At 35.1% G+C, this 20,685-nt stretch overlaps 1 protein-coding gene across 1 annotated transcript in view; it reads left to right on the top strand.

The window, feature by feature from the left end:
* PIKFYVE (phosphoinositide kinase, FYVE-type zinc finger containing) overlaps positions 1-19,339 on the top strand; it is a 74,164-nt gene extending 54,825 nt beyond the window's left edge. The window contains 14 exon segments of the mRNA XM_033112212.1: positions 1,580-1,640; positions 2,496-2,633; positions 3,393-3,513; positions 5,212-5,307; positions 6,808-6,891; positions 7,766-7,863; positions 9,491-9,655; positions 10,756-10,815; positions 11,495-11,671; positions 12,499-12,602; positions 13,320-13,448; positions 14,542-14,803; positions 15,257-15,331; positions 16,029-19,339. Coding sequence (XP_032968103.1) covers positions 1,580-1,640; positions 2,496-2,633; positions 3,393-3,513; positions 5,212-5,307; positions 6,808-6,891; positions 7,766-7,863; positions 9,491-9,655; positions 10,756-10,815; positions 11,495-11,671; positions 12,499-12,602; positions 13,320-13,448; positions 14,542-14,803; positions 15,257-15,331; positions 16,029-16,144 — 1,686 coding nt within the window. The 3' untranslated portion in view covers positions 16,145-19,339.
* Positions 19,340-20,685: the final 1,346 nt, after the last annotated feature.

The raw sequence follows: 20,685 nt of genomic DNA, 5'->3' as shown, positions 1-20,685 counted from the left end.
CATGGAATGATGGCTCCATGTACCTTAAATCTTTGTGTGACTTATATATAAATGAATTCTTCCTTCTTGTCTCATACATAACTATATAGCAATCACTTTTTCTAAAAGGTTAGGTGATAGGAAGAATAAGGATTACTGAAGGTGATTTGTATAGTACTATTTGCCAAGTAGTCTAGGGCTGTCAATGGCTAGCACAGATTGCTGGTGGCTTTTCTATTTGCCCACTGAAGAAACTGCAGAGCTAGTAGTGTAAGACCTTTAATTACATATAGACACAGAATTGAAACTACAAAATCATTCAACAGATGATTGTCCTTTTTTAAAAGATTGAAAGTTGATTTGAAAATGTGTAGCACTGCCTTTATCTATTTCTTAATTTATTTTTTTAATTAAAGTTTATTGGAGTGACAATTGTTAGTAAAGTTACATAGATTTCATGTACACAATTCTGTAATACATCACCTGATTATCACACTGTGTGTTCACACCATCCAGAGTCAGTTCTCTTTCCATCACCATATATTTGATGTAGCACTACCTTTATATTCATTGATTTTATAAGTAGTTCTTGAGTGCTTTTGGGCGCTGTTCTAGGTACGAGGCATACATTTGTGAACAAAGGCCATAGTCACTGTCCCCCGTGAACATTTGCGTAATGAGGAGGAGATTGAAAATAAACAGATGAATCGATAACCATTTAAAAAACCAATGGAAAAAAGGCTATGGAGAAAAAAATAAGGGAGACGGAGAGTATTGCCAAGGGAGTGGGTGATGGTGGGTTATTTTATATAGTGTGGCCAGAAAGGTCTCTCTGGTATGGTGAGTAAATCCAAGAACCTTCTAAGCAGCAATCTAAGAAATTACTTTGTAATCAAATTGTACACAGAGCTTATAGTCATTCTAAAATATATTATCTATGAATAATGGGACTTGAGAAAGTCCAATGGATAATGAAAGGTTTCTAGATTTAATGGATAATCATAAGTAGTTCCTAGTTGCTTCAATACTAGGAAGTGAGCTACTGTTTAGAACAATGTTCTCAGAGTGTGTGTGGTTCGAGGACCCCTGGGGGTCCAAGACCCTTTCAAGGGCTCTATGAGATTTCCCTTTTTCAATTACATATCAATGTGAGGCTGAATATTTTTTTTATACACTTCAGTCATAATAATGTAGCTCAATAGATTACATGCAGAAGCCAGAGGAAAATCTCATCTATTAAGAATGTCATCTATTAAGCTAGACATTAAAGTTTTGTAAAAGTGTAAAACAGTGCCACTCCATTACCTTTTTTTTTGAAAATAGCTATTTTTAAAATGAAAAGATACATTGTTTATGTTAACAGGGAATGGGTTTATTGTTATTTTTAAATGAATTAATAAATGCATATTCTAAAACTTTCTCAGTTTTAATTTCTAGTAAGGTAAAAATTGGAAGATCAACCCATATAAAAGCTGAGTGTCTTAATAATTCTTAAGAAATTGTAGGGGTCCTGAGACCCAAATGTTTAAGATTCACTTGGTTAAAATTTTTTTAATGTGATTTTAGTCATATTAAGAACAAAGTGTATTCTTTTCTACAGATAACTACAGTGGATGCGTCTCCAAGAAATATTTCTCCGGGACTTCAAAATGGAGAAAAAGGTTGGTCCTTGAGTCTAATGATCACCTGCCATTGGATTTAAGGAAATTTCTTAGTCTAGTAATTGTTTTTAACTGCTAATTTTGAGAATTTTTTTCTGATGCAATTGTTCATAGACTTATTTTTTTCCTTCCTGTACAGCATTTATAGCACTGTCAGTTTATCATAAGATTGTCATAAAGTATATTTCAAGAAGAGAAATTAGGTTCCTGAAATATACTATAAATGGAGAAGGCTGTTGTCTGGGGAAGACCACACAGAAGAAAGATTGAATTTCTGTTTTGCTTGTTCCAAAGTCAACTCCCGGTTTCACTGCAAAAATCTTACAAAGTTTAACTTAATATTTTTGTGTTACTAAAATCTCCTCTAGCTGTTTTTCACAGTAGTTCATTAACTTGGCATCCTAGAAAATTTGTTGGAAAATTTACTTAGACTATTTTCGTAGAACAAGACCTCAACTTAGAGTTCATGGCATTTTCCTATTATAATTAAATGAAGTTTTACCCTGAAAATAAGCATGTGATTTTTTTCTTTTCCCAATTCTCTATTAAACTGAATCAACTAGTATTTAGGTAGGCATTCTGGTCTAGTGCAAAGAATACTGTATAGGAGTCAGCCTTGGTTGCCGGTCACAGTGCCGTCACCAAGGTGTGATTCTAGTCAAATCATATGGCCTGTCTGGATTTTTGAATCCGTTTCTAAAATAGGCACCAAAATGGCCTCAATAATTTTTAGGAAGCTAAAATCCTTTGGTTTATGAAGTAAAAATATGAGTTGGCATTGTAGAAACATTACTATCAGGTAGAAATGGACTTAATGTTTTTAAATGACTCATGTAAGTTTGTGTTTCTCTTTAGAGGACCGCTTTTTAACAACCTTGTCCAGTCAGAGCTCCACCAGTTCTACGCATCTCCAGTTGCCTTCTCCACCTGAAGTCATGCCTGAGCAGTCGGCGGGAGGGCCCTCTGAATTAGATACAGCCAGCATTTCCGAAGGTACAGTTCGTCACTTTTACTGTACTTGTTCCAAAAGAGAAAAAGTCTTTGCAGGCTTTGACACATACTCTTTTAGGTGTAGCTTCTTATCATATTACTTATTCAGTTGCAATGTTTGACAGGTAAATATCTCAGTAATAGAATATTATTCAGCTTCATCTAATTTCTGGGGAATATTCCTTTCTTAAGTCCCATGAAGCACAATTGTTGCTTTGTAAGAAATAAGAGAAATTGCAGGGATTTCTCCAACAACAAATGTTTCATTAATAGCAAATTTATGCCTTGCTTCTCTCTTTCCTTGCTTTCTATTAAACAGTAACTACTTAATTGTAGTGCAGACTTTAAAAATAACTTTTAAATTGTAATGAAACTTAGATGTCATGGCCCCAGTGCACACACATGACTGAGGGGAAGTGATAACATGAACAGCTGTGACTAAATTCATAGGTGGTCAGGCAGTAATTCCATCGCGGCTACTGCCTGGCCTCTGCCATTGATGGCAGGATGATCTCAATTTCAGAAATACTGACGTATAAAAAAAGAGACCCCTTGGAGTCAGTGCGGTGTATGCTTCATTGTTGCTTCCTGTTTCGGCCCATAATAGTCATTGCTAGGTCAGAAATTTTACATTACAGTGGGTAATTATTGTGTGCATATACCTGTGTTCCAAAAAGGAAAAGAAATAAAGGCGATGCTTTATACTTTTTTTTTTTACTCTTCCTGAATATTAACATATAAGTAGATTATTTTTCATCCTAGATGTGTTTGATGGACATTTGCTGGGTTCCACAGACAGCCAGGTGAAGGAGAAATCAACCATGAAAGCCATCTTTGCAAATTTCCTTCCAGGAAATAGCTATAACCCTATTCCGTTTCCTTTGTAAGTATTACAAAGAGCCAGTGGTTGTTGGGTGGTTTTATTTATACTGAATTAAAAAAAAAAAATCTCTCTATAGATTTACTTTCTACATATTTAAATATGTTTATTTAACTCTATGTGGGTATTTCTCAATCCTAAATGACGCTTCATCATAGTCTTTGGGTATAATGTAATTTGTAGAACATGTTATATAATAGATGAGTGGATGAAAAAAAGCATTAATTAATGTTGCTTAATGCTTAAGATTACTGGTTCTGAAAATAATTGTTATATGTGTGTGTATATATATATACATATATATATATATTTTGTTGTTGTTGAAGATATATTGCTACATTTGTTGATCTCAGAATCCTAAAAATTTACTGCTGATTGTATATAGGATGATATTACCCAATAATTTACTGGGACATGGTACATTTTCTAACAGTGGTGATGAATTACAAAGACTCATACAAGTGTTTATGTGATCTTGTTTGTATTGGGCTCCCTTAGAGTGGGAAAAAATACAAGCTGGCTGTGAGTGTGTTGCTTCTCCGGCCGCTCTTGTTACATTGGTACAAGTGTATCCAAAAAAGGTGGATGTTTGTTAATAAGGACTTTATTCTTAATCTGACTTATGTATTTATTTATTCAGTCAATATTTAAACTTATTGATTGCCAGCTCTAGTGCCCCAGGATGTAGTAAAAGATTAATAAGGAGAAATCACTGCTCTCGGGAGCTCACAGTCTTGGGGAGGAGACAAGCAGAGACTCACGATACAGTAATCTTACATACTGTGATAGTCGTATGTAAAGATCCTCGTTTACTCTGTTTCAGACTCGAATATCTTAGTTTCTTGACTGGTTATGGTTTCTCTTTTTTTATGGCCATTGCACATGCGCTGGCTTTCTTCTTAGTCATTAACTCTGTCAGTCTTTCTCAGGAGAACTTGACTAGACCCTCCCCTCAGCTCCTTGCCCCAACCAGGTTAGGTCTGTTTGCTATGTGCTCTCATGATTCCCTCATGGTACTTACCACAGAAGGTAATTAATAGGATTATTTGTTTTTTACCCCACTGTGCTGTATATTCTACCATGCCTATTTTTTTTTCTTCACTATTGTATTGTTACCATCTTATGCATGTTAGGTGCTTAATAATAGTTTTGCTCAGTAAATAGGTGTTACACGAATGTATGTTTCCCTTGGGGGTTTAGGGTGGAGGTTGAGGGAGCAAGATTTGGGTTAAAATGGAGTCACACCATTGAGTTTCCATGTGATAATAGAGTGGCTGTGTTATGTTCTTTCTTATTGGACTAGTAGCACATTTCCACAATTCTAGAAGACTTTCCTTTTGGACTTAATAGAGCAAAGTTTTTTACACTTACGTAAATCCTTTTTGAGATGAATATGGCCTAATGTTTTGGCGGTGTGGGAAAAGCTTTGTTTGGAGTAACTATTCCAGAACCCTCTGATTTGAAAACTAATTCTGATAATTTTCAATTGCCTTCAAAAACTTTCTGTTGATATGTTTTCGTTGGCTGTTTGGTTCAAGTTCTGCATACATTTTGGCTTATTTAATTACATTCTTATAATTGTGCAGTATGTACTTAACTTAAGATTGTCCTGAGCTGTATTTGCAATGTGTTCATGGTTTGTATATGTGACTCGTTGCTAATTTTGCTCTTATTTATTTATGTACCTCAAATTTTGAGCAGTGATCCAGATAAACACTACTTAATGCATGAACATGAACGGGTACCCATTGCAGTCTGCGAGAAGGAACCCAGCTCCATCATAGCCTTTGCTCTCAGGTATTATTAATGGGGCTTTTCCTCCTGTGGTTATATTTCTATATTTTATGAGTATTTATTAATCGCCTCGTTGAGATCTGTCACATAGAACAGAGCAAAATGATTAAATATAAGTAAAAACATATGCTCTTTGGGTGTGATAGCTTATTCTGTTTCTATCTGAAAATAGAAACTCTTTACCCACATAATTACAGGATAATTCTTAAGAAAGCTCCTAATAACTAAATTGACTAGGCAAGTTGTTTACTAGTCCTTATATCCTCTAACCATTCTTCCTTTATACTATAGTATGTGCCATTGTATCCCTTCCTTTGATTTACTTACTGACACAGTACTTAGAACGTATTTGCCTTATAGCACGTGAATATCTCTTTGTACTCTTCATTTCACTTCCTTCCTGCGTCTCACACATAGCAGGTAGTTTTCTTACTTAGAGTAATGCTGTTTCTGTGCCTTAGCCCATTTATATGCCCACAGTAAAGCACGTGTCTTAAAGAAGCATCCATCTTTAGAAATATTTATGTTATCTCTAAAAGAACAAAGCTTTTTAATCTTAACGGTATCTTGGCAGTGGTAGAACCTAGTTTAAGTAGAATCTAAGATGTTTAATTAATTTTTTTATTGCAAGGTGTTGAAATTCTGATTTTTTTATATATTGGTTATAAGGAGTACACTTATTCAATAAATATATGAATATTCTACAATATGTGGTATAGTAGGTATTGGATGTACAAGGGTAAACAAGATAGATTTATATGCCTCAGTATTTAGAGTTTACTGTTTGGATAATGAGGACTTTTCTTACTTTAGAAGATTTCATATGAAAGATTTTTTATCATTGCCTTTTGGCCTTTTTGAAGATAGTATTTGCTTCTTGCTTTATTGCTTAGTCGCACTACATTAATAGATAAGAAAGGTAGGAAAGTCAATCAAATCAAAAACATATTTTGTACTATTAGGAAGCAAATGTTCTAGTTGAAGTCACCTTTTTCTAATGTCCTGGCAAAATAGTATACCCTAAGATGCTTCTCTTGTTCCCTAACATCTGATTTGTCTGAATTAGGGCTCCCAGGCTGCTAGTCCAAGAGTTGGATTTTTGTTTTTTCCACCAATGCAACATAAAAATAATTTTAATACCTTGAAATAGAAAAGAACTCTCTCAAGTTCCTTTCCTTTCTATTATGCTAAACCCTGAAGTTTCATATTTTTAAATTAACCCCTCAAAGTATTTGATCGAAATGTTAGTATGCAGGCCTTCACATTCTTTGTTTAGGATATTGATGCTGGTTGGTGTGTTGAGTAGTATTTTGTATTCTGTCTGAAGACATTGACCTTCATGAAGTTCCTACTTGGTAACTTTTGTTCACTAAACGTATTTGTTTCATTATGGGTACTTACAATGATTGTGTTTTTATACTGCAATACTTATTCAAAAGCATATTATTTATTTTAAAAGGAGAGCTTAATGTTTAACATTTTTTAACCTATTTCTACCCTAAGTTGTAAAGAATACCGAAATGCCTTAGAAGAATTGTCCAAAGCAACTCAGCGGACCAGTGCCGAAGAAGGGCTTCCAACCAATAGGTGATCTGTGACTGAGTAGAATCTATTTTAATTGAGCTATGTCATTTTTCTAAATGCTCACACTTCAGTTTTATCAACATGAAAGTTTCTAGGATACACACTATATTTTAGCCAATAATTGATAGAAGAAAATTCAAGTATAGCAAAAGACATTAAACTCTTTCTTCAGATACTGTTTTCTGATAATTGCCACAAAAGTGCAGTGTATATTGCAGATTTAAATTTTAAACATTTTTAATTGTCTTTATTATTTTCATTTTAAAAATAGTAATTTGTAAAATTAATAAGGTACTTAACTGTTTGTCTTTGTAACTTAAAATATTTGTGAATTTTCCATAATAAGTAAACATTCTAATAGTGAAAACAAACAAAAAACCCCAAGCCCCCAAAACCGTTTCTTTTAGTGTGTTCAGTATTCTAGACATTTAGACAGAAATTGTCATAGTCTTAGTATTTTGATTCTTATAGAGATAGGTTTTCCAATTTTACTAATGTGATAAAATTTTATTTGAATTATATAATTATATATCACAATGATATGAGAACTATGAAATTGGTTATTTTCTGTAATTGTTTGATTTCTCTATGCTAATATAGCTCTAATGGACTTGGGCAAAATATTATAAAAGCAAGAGCTTATGCTTTTATAATATTTTTCCATACCCATTTATAGTGTAACATTTTGTTTTTTGAAGTCCAATAGACATTTTAAGACTTTTTCTTCCATTTTCTAATCTGTGTCTGTGTAATTATGAATCAGATCTATGATATTGTGGGTGGGGTACGTGGGGAGTAGATTAACAAAGGAATCAGAGTACTTGTAGTTTTCTGTCTGAATAATCTAAAACCAGTTTTTCTTTGTTTTTCATTTTAGTACTTTAGACAGCAGACCAAAGAGTAGCAGCCCTATTAGGTTACCTGAGAGCAGTGGAGGTCAGACAAACCGTACAGCAGAAGCAGAACCACAACCAAGTAAGATTACAAATGGAGAAATAGTTATTAGTTTTGTTTCTAATTGTGGTTTGAAGAAGAAAACACATTAAATAAAAAATGCCATCTGGCAAGGATTTATTTCTTCTGGTCTTGAAATATAATATGGATTTAAAATGTTTTTGTGTTTCCATTTTTATACATATTTTGCTTTTCTTTGATTCCTAAGTTTATTGAATTTGTAACTCCTAGGAACTCACAGGTCTATGCAGAAAGAAGCAGGATCTGTCTTCCTAGGTAGAGTTTTCAGATCAAAGTGTACAACCTAAGAAATACAACAGCAACTCATTTTTGGTTGTTGGCATTGTGAAAAGAACTTCTTATGTATTATCTCCTTTAATCTCCACAATAACCACACAAGGGTTATTTAACACATCCCCATTTTTCAGAAAGAAAGTTTAGACTTGGATTAAGGAATTTGCTCAAGGTTATACAATACAGTTGGTGGAGAACACTGGATTTGAACTTGGGTCTTTGTCAGTTGGCAATGTATTCACTGCAAGTAATAGAAAACTCGTGGCTATTGGGGCTTAAACAAATGACAGTTTATTTTTCTCGAATAATGTCTGCGGTGGTTCAGCTACTCAGCATTGTCATGACAACATAGGGGTAGTTTTTCTATGAGTCTCTTTAAGTTTTACCCATGGTCAAAAATATTCCTCTTAATGTCTACATTTGAGAAAGAAGGTAGGGAGGTATAAGCTGCAAACTGTTCCCTTTTATTAGGAAAGTAGAGATTTCCCTTTAATCTCATTAGTTAGAACTGAGTCTCATGGCCTCCGCTTCCTACAAAGGAGACGGAGAAAGTGGTGAGCAGCGTTGTCCTGGCTGGCTTATATAAATCATGAGTCATTTCCTGGGGCTGTACATGCCTCCCTTCTGTATCCCCCCGCCCCAAATGTTGACTTCTGTTAGCAAGGAACAAGTAGAAGGCCATAATGGTGTCTGGTACCTTCAGTAAGCACTTTACGATGAACATTTGGTATGGATTTTGTAGATGGTAAATGTACAAGATTAGAATCATATATACTAAGCTCACAGATCATACACAGATCACACATATTAAGCTCAAAACCAAGAATAAAATTATAGAGCAAGCTTTAGTAATATTTTTGGCCATCCTGTACTACTTACTTTCTGAAACATGTTAAAAACAAAATCTTACATTTTGCTGTATTAAAATGTAAGACCACAAATGTGACATAAAGATGTTACCTTTAAGTTTGAATTCTCATAGCTTGTAATACTGTTTTGTATTAGTTTAATTAATTGTATTGTAATACTATAAGAATTCAGCCCTAACTTAATCTTGTTGCTTAAAATATTATGACTGTCTTGGAAAGATATTTTTCAAATAGAATTTCTCACATTTTTATATATAGCTATCAGATCATTGTTCTTTTTCTGTTTCTGATAATAAGAATGCTTGACTGCTCCCTCCCAAAATCCCTTAAACCTATGGAATAATAATCTGTGCAAATGGAAATGTCAGTGTTACTCATATTTATCACCCTCATGAAATGGTTACTGCTAACAAGGGAATGATTTGAAATTTTTAATTTTTCCAGCTGCAGCGATCTGTAATTAATATGTTTCCTCTTATTTTTAGCCAAAAAGGCTTCCGGAATGTTGTCCTTCTTCCGAGGGACAGCAGGGAAAAGCCCTGATCTCTCTTCCCAGAAGAGAGAGACCTTACGTGGAGCAGACAGTGCTTACTACCAGGTTGGGCAGACGGGCAAGGAGGGGACGGAGAACCAAGGCCCTGAACCTCAAGGTGCGTCAAAGGAGACCATTTGTGCTTATTCTGGGCTTGGACTGACTGGTTTTAGTTGCTTGTGTTCCCTGAAGCCTTAAGTAGATAATTCTTAGTGCTGAAAGCAGGGCATTCCTTCCTTCTCACATCTCAGTGTGGTAGAGTGGAGAAAGCATGGCACTTGCAGAGTCCACTGGTCTCAGATGTCATTGCTATCACTTACTGTGTGGCAGAATCAGAAATCCTTAGTTTCCATGCCTGTAAAGTGGCAAAAGCAATGTCTTTCAAGGACTAAGTGACATTACACATGTAAAATACTTGTCTCACTATGTAACTCACAGTATATATTCAAATGTTTTTCTTCCGCTACACCCTCAGATGTTTCCTGTCTTTTCCAGTCCCTGTAAGGTTGAGACTATTTGTGTGCACCTTCATTTTGATATTTAAAAAAAAATGTCTACCTGATTGTGTTTGAGTGTGGGGGTAAACCATACTGCTACTGGGCTGTGATCCTTAAAAGGCATTGGTGCTTCGGAAAAAATAATTTTGAAATGTGAAACTTGGAGGATGACTTGTTCTTCTAGATAATAAGAAGTACTCAAATCTACAATAATTAGAGTGCATCTGGCAGTAGTTTTGTCAGACAAATCTGTCAAATATAAAAAAGGAAGTAGCTCTGAAGTAGACACTGGTCTATTTCACATATAATATACACATCTTAGTATACGATAAAGAAAGCCTGGCGAACTATTGGGGAAGCATTGTTCCGCACTTGGGGAAATTGCTCAGAGACTCTGAGAAAGAAGCCCTGGAAACTCTTAATGTAAGAACTGAGTTAGTATATTGCTACCATAGGAATGACATAAATATAAGAAAAATTATTCTTTAACCGAAATTCTCTTATTTTTAATCTAAAAATTGATCTTTCAAAGGGTACACACATTTTTATTGTAATAGTTTACATGGTTGAATTGTACACATAATCCTTGCTTCAAGTGATTTGACTATGATAGAGAGTTGACTTGTTAGTTTTTATTGTGATGTCAGGGAAAAAAGAACAGGCAAAATGAAGTGATAGCTGTTTAAAACTTTGACTTTACTACTGATATTAAACCTTTTAGATGAAGTAGATGGAGGAGATGCACAAAAGAAACAACTCACAAACCCTCATGTGGAGCTTCGTAAGTATGAGATAAAATCTTGTTGGTTTGGGGACATGGATTATAATTGCGCTAACTATTATTTGTGGCTTCTAGCTTCATACTAGGTAAAGATCCTCTTTCTTGAAATGAACATTAAGTGTGTGTGTTGACATAAGTTTTATTTAATCTAGGTTTAGTTTATAAAATGTACATTATTCATTTATAAAGAAAGTTAATTTATGAATTTAATTGAAGTTAAAATTTAATTTATAAATTATAATTTGATTTAATTTCTAATGTTTAAATAATTATTTACTATGTAACCTAACGCCACAGAGCCTTGACAAGGCATCTAGAATTGTGTGTAACTGTGTGTCCCCAAAATTTATCATCCAGAATAATATATACAGTAAAATTTAAGATGTAAAAGTACAGTGATGAAAATACAGTAACTGGTATATAATGAGAAATGAGTCTTATATTGTGTTTGATTTTTCTGTCACTATGTAAAGGTCGTCATCAGATGGTCTCTAATCCTCCCTGAAGATCATTTTAGCAGAATTATGACGATTAGGGATATAGTAGACTTAACATGAAAAACTCATGGAGAAAATTAAATGGTTGTATTTGGTGTGAGTGGGGAGGTGGGCAAGAGGAAAAAGATATTTCTGATCCATAAAAGCTTTATTTTTTTTTTCTTTAACACTTCTATGTATAGAATTTTCTGATGCTAATGCCAAGTTTTACTGTCGGCTCTACTATGCGGGAGAGTTTCATAAGATGCGGGAAGTGATTTTGGGAAGCAGTGAAGAAGATTTCATTCGCTCCCTCTCCCACTCGTCGCCCTGGCAGGCCCGAGGAGGCAAATCAGGAGCTGCTTTCTATGCGACCGAAGGTTTAAGTCTTTTTAATGATTAGCTAATTAAATAGCACCCATCTTTTTCCTTCAGACAGTTTATGAATGACTGTAGCTGAGGTAGTACGATACTGTCAGTTGGCAAACAAAGTTTTCTGGGTTTTTTTTGTTTCTTTTGTTGTTTAGTTTTTACATTTGTGTTTTATGCTATATCATAAAATATTTAAAAGAATATACATGTACATGGTATGTAATGAGAGACAAACATTGATCATATGCTTATTAAATATTTTTTAGTACTGAGTTTTCCAAATGTCATTAGAAATAAGAACTTTTTGAAAATTCAAAAGGGTACCTCAGAGCTAATGAGAGAAAGACAAAAACAGAAATATTTGGCCTGAAAATAGGAAGGCCAAGTTCCTAACCTACTAAGGTTTGCAGAAGATCATGACCATTTGTGCTTCACATTTCATTCTCCAGACCACTGAAAGCAAAATTATTTGAGATAATGCAGCAGGAACAATATTGCTTGATAAGAACTTCCATAACTGTTTCTTACTGGATTGCTAACAGAGGAGTTTATAAAATTTTAGTTACTAGTTTTAGAAAGTAGGTCATCTAGCTATGAATTTAAGGGTGTTACTTTCTGTCAAAAACAGGCTTCTTGACTCTATAAGTCCTTAGAAGCTCTTTCAACTGTTGAATTACTTGAACCATGTTCTGATCAGAATTTTCTCTGTGACATCAGAAAATATTCCTTGAAAACATGACGCAAACAAATCGTTTGGGCTCTTTGGAATGATTTATTATAGATTACCTCAGTAAATACTGTGGGTGAATAAACACATGAAATTTCTGCCTTGTAGATGATCGATTCATTTTGAAGCAAATGCCTCGTTTGGAAGTCCAGTCATTCCTCGATTTTGCACCACACTACTTCAATTATATTACAAATGCTGTTCAACAAAAGGTAGAAATCCCAAACTGTGATCTGTAATTCGAGTTTCCTGGGTTTTTTCACATCCTGAGAGATAGTCCTGATGGCAGTTTCCTCCGTGCTAAGATATAAACAGGGCATGGCTAGATCTCTGGTGTGCTACTGATGTGTGATAGAATGCCGTGATTTCAAGCTTTTTCCTACCTTTGCCAGTGAGGAACCAAGAGGTCTCGAGCAAGTTGCATTTAAGTAGTATATGTATAAAAGTCAATTAAAAACATTAAGACTGAATGACTATAACTGCCCACTTAGTGATTTGTAATTTGCTGAGACAGACATTTGAAACGTGTTGAGAAATGAGTGCATGGGTCCCTTAGGCAGGAAGAGAGGAGGAGCCTGTGGCGCAGGTCTGCCCAGTTATCACTGCGCAGTGATCCTCCAGTAAGAGGATGAGGGAGTCACATGGATTTTCTTTTTTCATTTATGATTTATTTCATGTTATTGGGGAAATCCTATGTCATAACAGCATGTGTGAATTTGAGCAGTTGTGAGAATGTTGAGGATCTAATATTTTTATTGGCATCGCTGCTACTTGCTCCTGAGATTCAATGGCTCGAGTTTCTTTCAAGGTCCTTCAGTCATATTCATAGAAAATCCTGTTTGGATATTACATGAATGATCCAGGTATCACTATTAAGATACAAGTAATCCTTTTTGATAAGAGTTAACTTTCATCTTTTCTTGATTCAGAGGCCCACTGCATTAGCCAAAATTCTTGGAGTTTACAGAATTGGTTATAAGAATTCTCAGAACAACACTGAAAAGAAGTTAGATCTCCTTGTCATGGAAAATCTTTTCTATGGGAGAAAGATGGCTCAGGTAAGGATATTAGACTGTGCAAAGCATTTAGCTACTAGAGCCCTTTGTACTTCTGGTCCCTGAATGTATTGAATTAGAGAATAACATCTTCTGTGATGGTTAATATTAAACTGGTTACTCAGCCAAATTTACCTTTTCACTAGTTGAACCCTATAGGAAAGAATAAACAGGAATATTGTGGACTGGTCCTAAAATTTAACATATTCAGTATCCTAGAAACACAGAATTACAGAATTAGAGGGCAGATAGACTTCCACCTCTCAGTTTTAAACATGGAGAAACTAAAACCCAGAGAAATTAAGTACTTTATGACAGTCACAAAGATATGCCTAGAACTTGGATTGTCTGTGTTCTAGAACAGTACCCTTCAAAGTGCTGGTTCTTGAATTGTCTCCAGAATGTGGAGAGATAAGGAGCTTGCACTAGAATGTAATTCAATGCACTGCTTCCTCATTGAGAATGTCTTGCTATGAGAAAAACATCAGCTAAACAGTGTGCTTCATGATACAATTGATTTACATCCTGGCTCTAGGCCTTTACGTCATCATGAGCCAGGAACAACTGACTAGGAGCAGTCTGTCAAATACACCTCAGGTCACTGGCCTAGTACCTAAGTCCTTTGACCTTTGAGTGTGTTGCTTTTGCTACCATCCCAAAATTCCTAGAGATACGCTGTTGTTTCTAGGCTGCCATAGTAATTACAGAGTTTTGGTTTCAAAACTTTTAAGTTTCCTAAGACTATTTGCATCTGGTTTTTAAACTGCTTTCTATTCCAATGGTACATATTTGGAGTTACTTGGTAATGTTTTTTAAAGATGATTAAATGGGTCAGTTATTTCTGAAATGTTTCAGTAACTGAGTACTTGGTATTTCATTTGATACAGTTATATCACTATGCATTTTATGTATTATACAATTATGCATGCATTTAATGACTTACGTTATACATGTTATGATTAAGTTTTTAAATTAAATTTAAAAGTGTATATAGTGGTAGTAGTTATAGGGAACCTTTCTGCCTTTTCAATTTAATTACATTAACTAATCATTTGTAGCAACTAACAAAAATAACCGAGGATTTTCTTTCTGTTAGGTTTTTGATTTGAAGGGTTCACTTAGGAATAGAAATGTAAAAACTGATACTGGGAAAGAGAGTTGTGATGTAGTCCTGCTGGATGAAAATCTCTTAAAGATGGTTCGAGACAATCCTCTGTATATCCGTTCTCATTCTAAAGCTGTGCTGAGAGCCTCAATTCGTAGCGACTCCCACTTCCTTTCTAGTCACCTCATTATAGATTATTCTTTGCTGGTTGGACGAGATGATACCAGCAATGAGCTGGTAGTTGGAATTATAGGTAAGTCAACAGCATACCTTGCTTATAATTCATGTTCATGATTGAAAACAGAATAAAATTTCAAGATCATACTGAACCTGGTCTAGTGATAGCTTATTGAATATTTTCACCAACTTTCATTTGAAAATTCAAAAGTAATAGTTTTTAAATTCTAATACCCTCTATTCAGTTTCCTCATTTCCATTTTCATTATCTTTACCAAAAATGTTTGTATTCAAAAGTCACTTATAAGTGAAGCCCCATGAGGTTTTTGTGAGGATTAAATAAATTAATATGGGGGAAAAAAACCCTTAGGACAGCACTTGTCATATTGTCAGAAGTCAATAAACAATAAACATTGTCAGAAGTCAATAAACATTAACTATTGTAGAAGTAATAGTAATAGTAATCACTATAGTCATTTGCTTATGTTTATTCACATAACTTTACTGCTAATATTGCTCCCTGCAACAGATTATATTCGAACATTTACATGGGACAAAAAACTTGAGATGGTTGTGAAATCAACAGGAATTTTAGGAGGGCAAGGTGAGCAGCATTCATTTTCGTTTTGTTTACTCTTTAAACTGTTCTTATGTTTTCCTTATCAGTTGACATTTAAAAAATGGATATTTTTAAATTCTTAAAAAATAAGTGGTTATCTATCATCATCATTTCCAAAATGATCAAATCATAAAGGGAGTTAATTAGGTGAGGAAATACTGTGTTTAAATTTGTGTTAAAATGCCAGAGGTTCTCAAAATGAAAAGTTGGAAAAAAAAGGAGGGGGGCAGAGGTTCTAAATGAGAGGCTGTATTTAATTAACACTTGAAATCTTCGAAGTTCTCTGAACACTGCTTGCCCCCTGTGCTTTCATATATCTTCATCTCTAGGCAAGAGCTAGTCTTTTAAAATAGAAACTCCAGGGGGGTGGCCGGTTAACTCAGTTGGCTAGAGCGTGGTGCTGATAACACCAAGGTTGCCAAGGTTGCTGGTTCGATCCCCACATGGGCCACTGTGCACTGTGCCCTCCTTTAAATAAATAAATAAATAAATAAAATAGAAACTCCTACCAGGAAGGACCTGTCCCATGTCATGTGGCTCAGTGAACAACACCCCTGCCTCCTTTCTGAGACTGCTGGGGTGTATGTGTCTTTCGGGCAGTTTACATGAAAGAACCTAGTTGTTGAAGTCAGTTGGCTGATCATTTATGTGATAGCTTTCTTTTTCTCTTTCATAATCTTAGGTAAAATGCCAACTGTGGTCTCTCCAGAGTTGTACAGGACTAGATTTTGTGAAGCAATGGACAAGTATTTCCTGATGGTACCCGACCACTGGACAGGCTTAGGTGTGAACTGCTGAAATGAGGCAGTCAGTTGGAAATGGACCGTGAAGGCAAGGGGACTGGAACAAAGGACCAAAAATAAGCTGCATGTTTTATTTCTTCCTCCCATTCACCACTGTTCCCAGGGCCTTTCAGTTTTGTGGCTATGCAGGATGCCTGTAACTGAAGGGTTAAAGCTATGGATTTGCACTTTAGTTTTTGATACCCACAAAGTGGCTATCCCTAGGCTGGAAAGTTGTGTGCACATTTTTTCACTTAAGCTTAAATATAGACACATTTCAAGGGCTAAGATCAAATGTATGGTTAGAGATGAGGAGATAGGGTGAAAATGAGATGTCAGATTTGGTAACAATCTTGTTAAGAAAACAAGGTCTCATAGATTGTGGTTCTCTTAGCATCACATTTGACACCTTTTTTACTTGGAACTCATTTGTAGAGCTGGTGAATTTTTTGTTGTTGTTTCTTATGTAACAGTTTAACGTTTCCTATTATCAGAATTTCTGAAACCTTTAAAAAAATTCTGAATTATTCTATTAATGGCCAGTTAAATGGGTGGACACAATCTGTTCTTGTTTTACCAAGGAATTTGACTTATATTGGGAATCCTGCCATGTTCTGTATCTTACCCTGTTTTCCAGTATGTTTGATGTTTTTCAGGTTCTGTCTTTACTTCTCTGTGGATGACAGGAGGCTACAGCCATTAACTTTAAGCCTTTTTAAAGCTTGTTAACCACGTTTGTGCAATTAATATGTTAACCTTATCAATTAACACTTAATAAGTGTTAACTGACACTTATTAATTAACACTTATCTGCACACACTCTTACTCTAGGTTTTTTCCCTCCACTTTCAGGGAAACATCAGTAAATGAGTCTACAATGACTAAATCCCGAAAGTTTTAGTATAAAGTCTGATTAGGAAGACTGATTAATGAAGGATTTTTTTTTTCATGTAAAAAATATGTAATATAAAAAATAGGCCCTATCCAAGAAATGGGTGAGAGAGAAGCACTTGCTTTTTTTTTGTAACGGTAAAGTGTCTTTTTCAATATAACCAGCAATATAAGTGATATCTATAAAATTAGAAAGTTTCCAGTGTGGACATCCCTGTTTCCTAACTTTCTGCAGGAGTTTCTAGGCCAGTTCTGACTACTGAGAATTCGTAAAAGGTGAAATAGTCTTAGTAAGGAACCTCTTGTTTAATAGAGTGGTTGTTTAAAAAGTGGTCAGAAATACTAAGCGTACTAACGTAACTGAATATTTCCTCTTGGCTTCTTTCTATAACAAGGATATTTCGGGGATTTATAAAGTTGTAAGAGTTCTACTCTTTTCAGGCTTCCTATAATATAGCACACTTTTTTTGTAACTTTCACATAATAATAAGAACAAATCTGGGTACATTCCAGTTACAGAGACTATAATACATGAAATAGGAACATTTTGGAAAGTTTGCTTTAGAGAACGAAAGCATTAGTTTGGTGTATGGTGCTTATTAGAAACGTGGTTTGTTTTGAACTAGAAGCAACGTGACCACGGACTTATGACTGATCTGATGATAAGCATTTTTTTAAAAATGTGGTGTGCCTTTTGAAAACATACAAAACACTGGTGATTTCAGTTTTGATATCAAAAACTAGTAAAGGAGTTGTACAGGAGTGAAACATACGTGGAACATTATTAGTTTCTTATGTGTCCAGGAACGATGGATGTTGCATCTCATTTTGAATGCAAACACTATTTTGTCTCACTGTTCATTTTTTCTGTCAAGATACTTTGGGTTATTTATCCTGTCTGTTTCCTGCACCCCCAGTCATGAACACTCCAGTGGAAAGTATCTTCCCCTGGCTATAATCAGGTTGGTTGTCTCTTTGTTTTAGTCTCCGTACCATATGTGTGGCTTGGATCCTTCATTGGAATGGCTCCAGAAAATAATTAATGTGTCTTTTTGATTTTGTTTTCCTTGTCCATGACTTGAAGAACTATTTTTTTAAAGTACTCCTGCCAATTAGATACTTTTGTGACTAAAATAAAATTCCAATATAATATAATCTGAAGTGATACTTGCTGCCTTGCAAGGGTGATCTGTCCTTTTAAAACTGTCTTAACGAAGGAGGAATATAAAATGTAATTTGTTGGGAGTGGTAGAACTGTATCCCTGGCCCCCTGCTGCTCGTGTTTAGGCCACCCATATGTATGAAATATTTCAAATACTGTGCTACTCAGTGTTAAGCATTGAATGACGTTACCGCTCTTGAATTCCCTTTCGAGACCTGGAGAATATTAATGCTGAAAAGTTAAGAATAAGGAAGAAATCTTAATACTTTCTTCCTTAGAATAAAATACGAAGCCTGAGATTAATTGCTAGTACGTAGCACAAGAAAACTATATAAACATTGTATTGTGTAAAAATCTTATTTACAAATGTGAAGCTTTTTGATGCCATCAAAATTTTATTAAAAAAATAAAAGGATTTACTTTTTTCTTACCCAAGCCTGAGAAAAATAAGGGGAATAAGCTGTTGCAAACCCTTTTGTAGTCTATTGACTATTTTAAATTAATAGATACTCAAATTTTCCTATAAAATGTCCTGCTTATAATTTTTTCCTTGATTCAGCAGTTATTGGTTTTCTAGCTTTGGCTTTTATTGGATAGTGTAAAAATTAGGGTTGGATTGGTTTTTATGGTATTAATTTCTCCTTGGCATTTTACCCCTTAGCAGTGCACTTGTATAAAACTACCACGGAAAGTAATCTACTTGTAAAAAGTTTGCTTAGCTAATAGAGTGGAAACTATTGCGAGTGAGCCTGATGGAGAAATAGATCGGGCCATTCAGTATTCCTTAGTAACATACTGACTTATGCAGTATTCAGAGCATATAGTGCAATGCCTTTTTTTGTTTTGTTCTTTTTTGTAACACAGGTGCAGTGTATTATAGAAATATTAAAATTACAGTCATGAGCATTTTTATCAATGCTTCTATGGTGATTTTGTAAAAAATGTACATTATGTCTTTTGACGGTTGTAATTTTAACTAGAGAAATGATATTGTAAATCATTATAGCCTCTTCTAATTTAGTGTGAAAAATTCAATTAACAATATTGAAAATATTCAATGTATTATATTGTATATATTTCTCTACTTTGGTTCTAGCTGTTTTATATGATTGACATGTTATTTAAGAAATGAAACTGCCTTGACCTTTTGAAGACTTACACTGTAAATAAAGAAGACTTACGATAAATTGAGAATCAGCTTCACTTAGTTTTGAATCTGCTTGAGGAAATTAGTAAGGGGAGATGGGGTTTGGTGCGCCGGCCTGGTCCCCGGCCCCCGGCCCCTGGTCTCTGTTGCCCTCTGTTCATTCTCGCCCTATTTGTTTTCCAAGAATTTACATCTCTCACCAGTCCTTTTCCTTACATCACAGAAAGGGGATCTTAAATCATAGGTTCCCTTCCACCAGTAAAAAGCAGCCCGACCTTTTGTGCCGTTGCCCAGCCGGGAATCCTGAATCTGTCTCAGGCCCTCTCAGCTATTACTTTCTCCCACATTCAGAGTTTACCTGAAGTGGATCCAACTGTGCTGCAACTTGGCAGCTGTGGGCGTGGCGGCCCCTCATCAGGTGCCTGGACTCACCCTGGGGAAGTGAGAGCCCAGGCTCCCACTGCCAGGGTCACTCAGATGGCACGGCCGCTCTGCTTTTCCCTCACAGTGGTGGGAAAGGCGCAGGCACTGAGTTTTCTGCCCTCACCTCGAAGTCTCTTGTGTCAGAAATTAATTTCTGACAAAATTCCTGCGGTAATGCTTAATGTAAACTAAGATTTTTTTAACCTCATTTAAAAATTTTTGGTTAAAAAATAAAATGTATCATTTTAACCATTTTCAAAGTTCAGTAGTGTTAACTATAGTCACATTGCTCAATGCATCTCCAGAACTTTCTCATCTTGCAAAACTGAAACTATACCCATTAAATAATTCCTCCTTTCACCCGTCACCCCAGCCCCTGGTAACCACCATCCTATTTTCTGTTCCCATGAATTTGACTGCTTTGAGTTTGCATTATAAGTGGAATCATACAGTAGTTGTCCTTTTGGGACTGGCTTATGTCACTTAGCCTAATGTCTTCAACTTTCATTTCAAGTTGTAACATTTCGTTTTCTAAGGTTGAATAAAACTTCGTTGTATGTGTGTACACTTTTTTTTACTCATCATCAGTGGACATTTGGATTGCTTCTACCTCTCGGCAATTGTGAACAACACTGCTATGAACATGAGAGGACAAATATGTCTTCAAGATCCTTTTTAAAAATTCTTTTGGATAAAACAAGTGGGATTGCTGGATCACATGGAGGTTACATTTTTTAAATTTTTTGAGGAAACCCCATATGGTTTTCCATAGTAGATGCACTATTTTACCATCCCACCAGTAGGGCACAAGGGTTTCAATTTCTCCACGTTCTCTCCAACATCTACTTATTTATTTATTTATTTAGTCAGTCACCACCCTGATGAATGTGAGGTAATACGTCCTTGTGGTTTTGATATGAATTTTTCTGATGAC

Source organism: Rhinolophus ferrumequinum, chromosome 8 (genome assembly GCF_004115265.2).
Source record: "Rhinolophus ferrumequinum isolate MPI-CBG mRhiFer1 chromosome 8, mRhiFer1_v1.p, whole genome shotgun sequence".
NCBI classification, from domain to species: domain Eukaryota; kingdom Metazoa; phylum Chordata; class Mammalia; order Chiroptera; family Rhinolophidae; genus Rhinolophus; species Rhinolophus ferrumequinum.
Note: the sequence above shows the minus strand (reverse complement) of the source record. Positions and strands in the feature narration are given on the sequence as shown.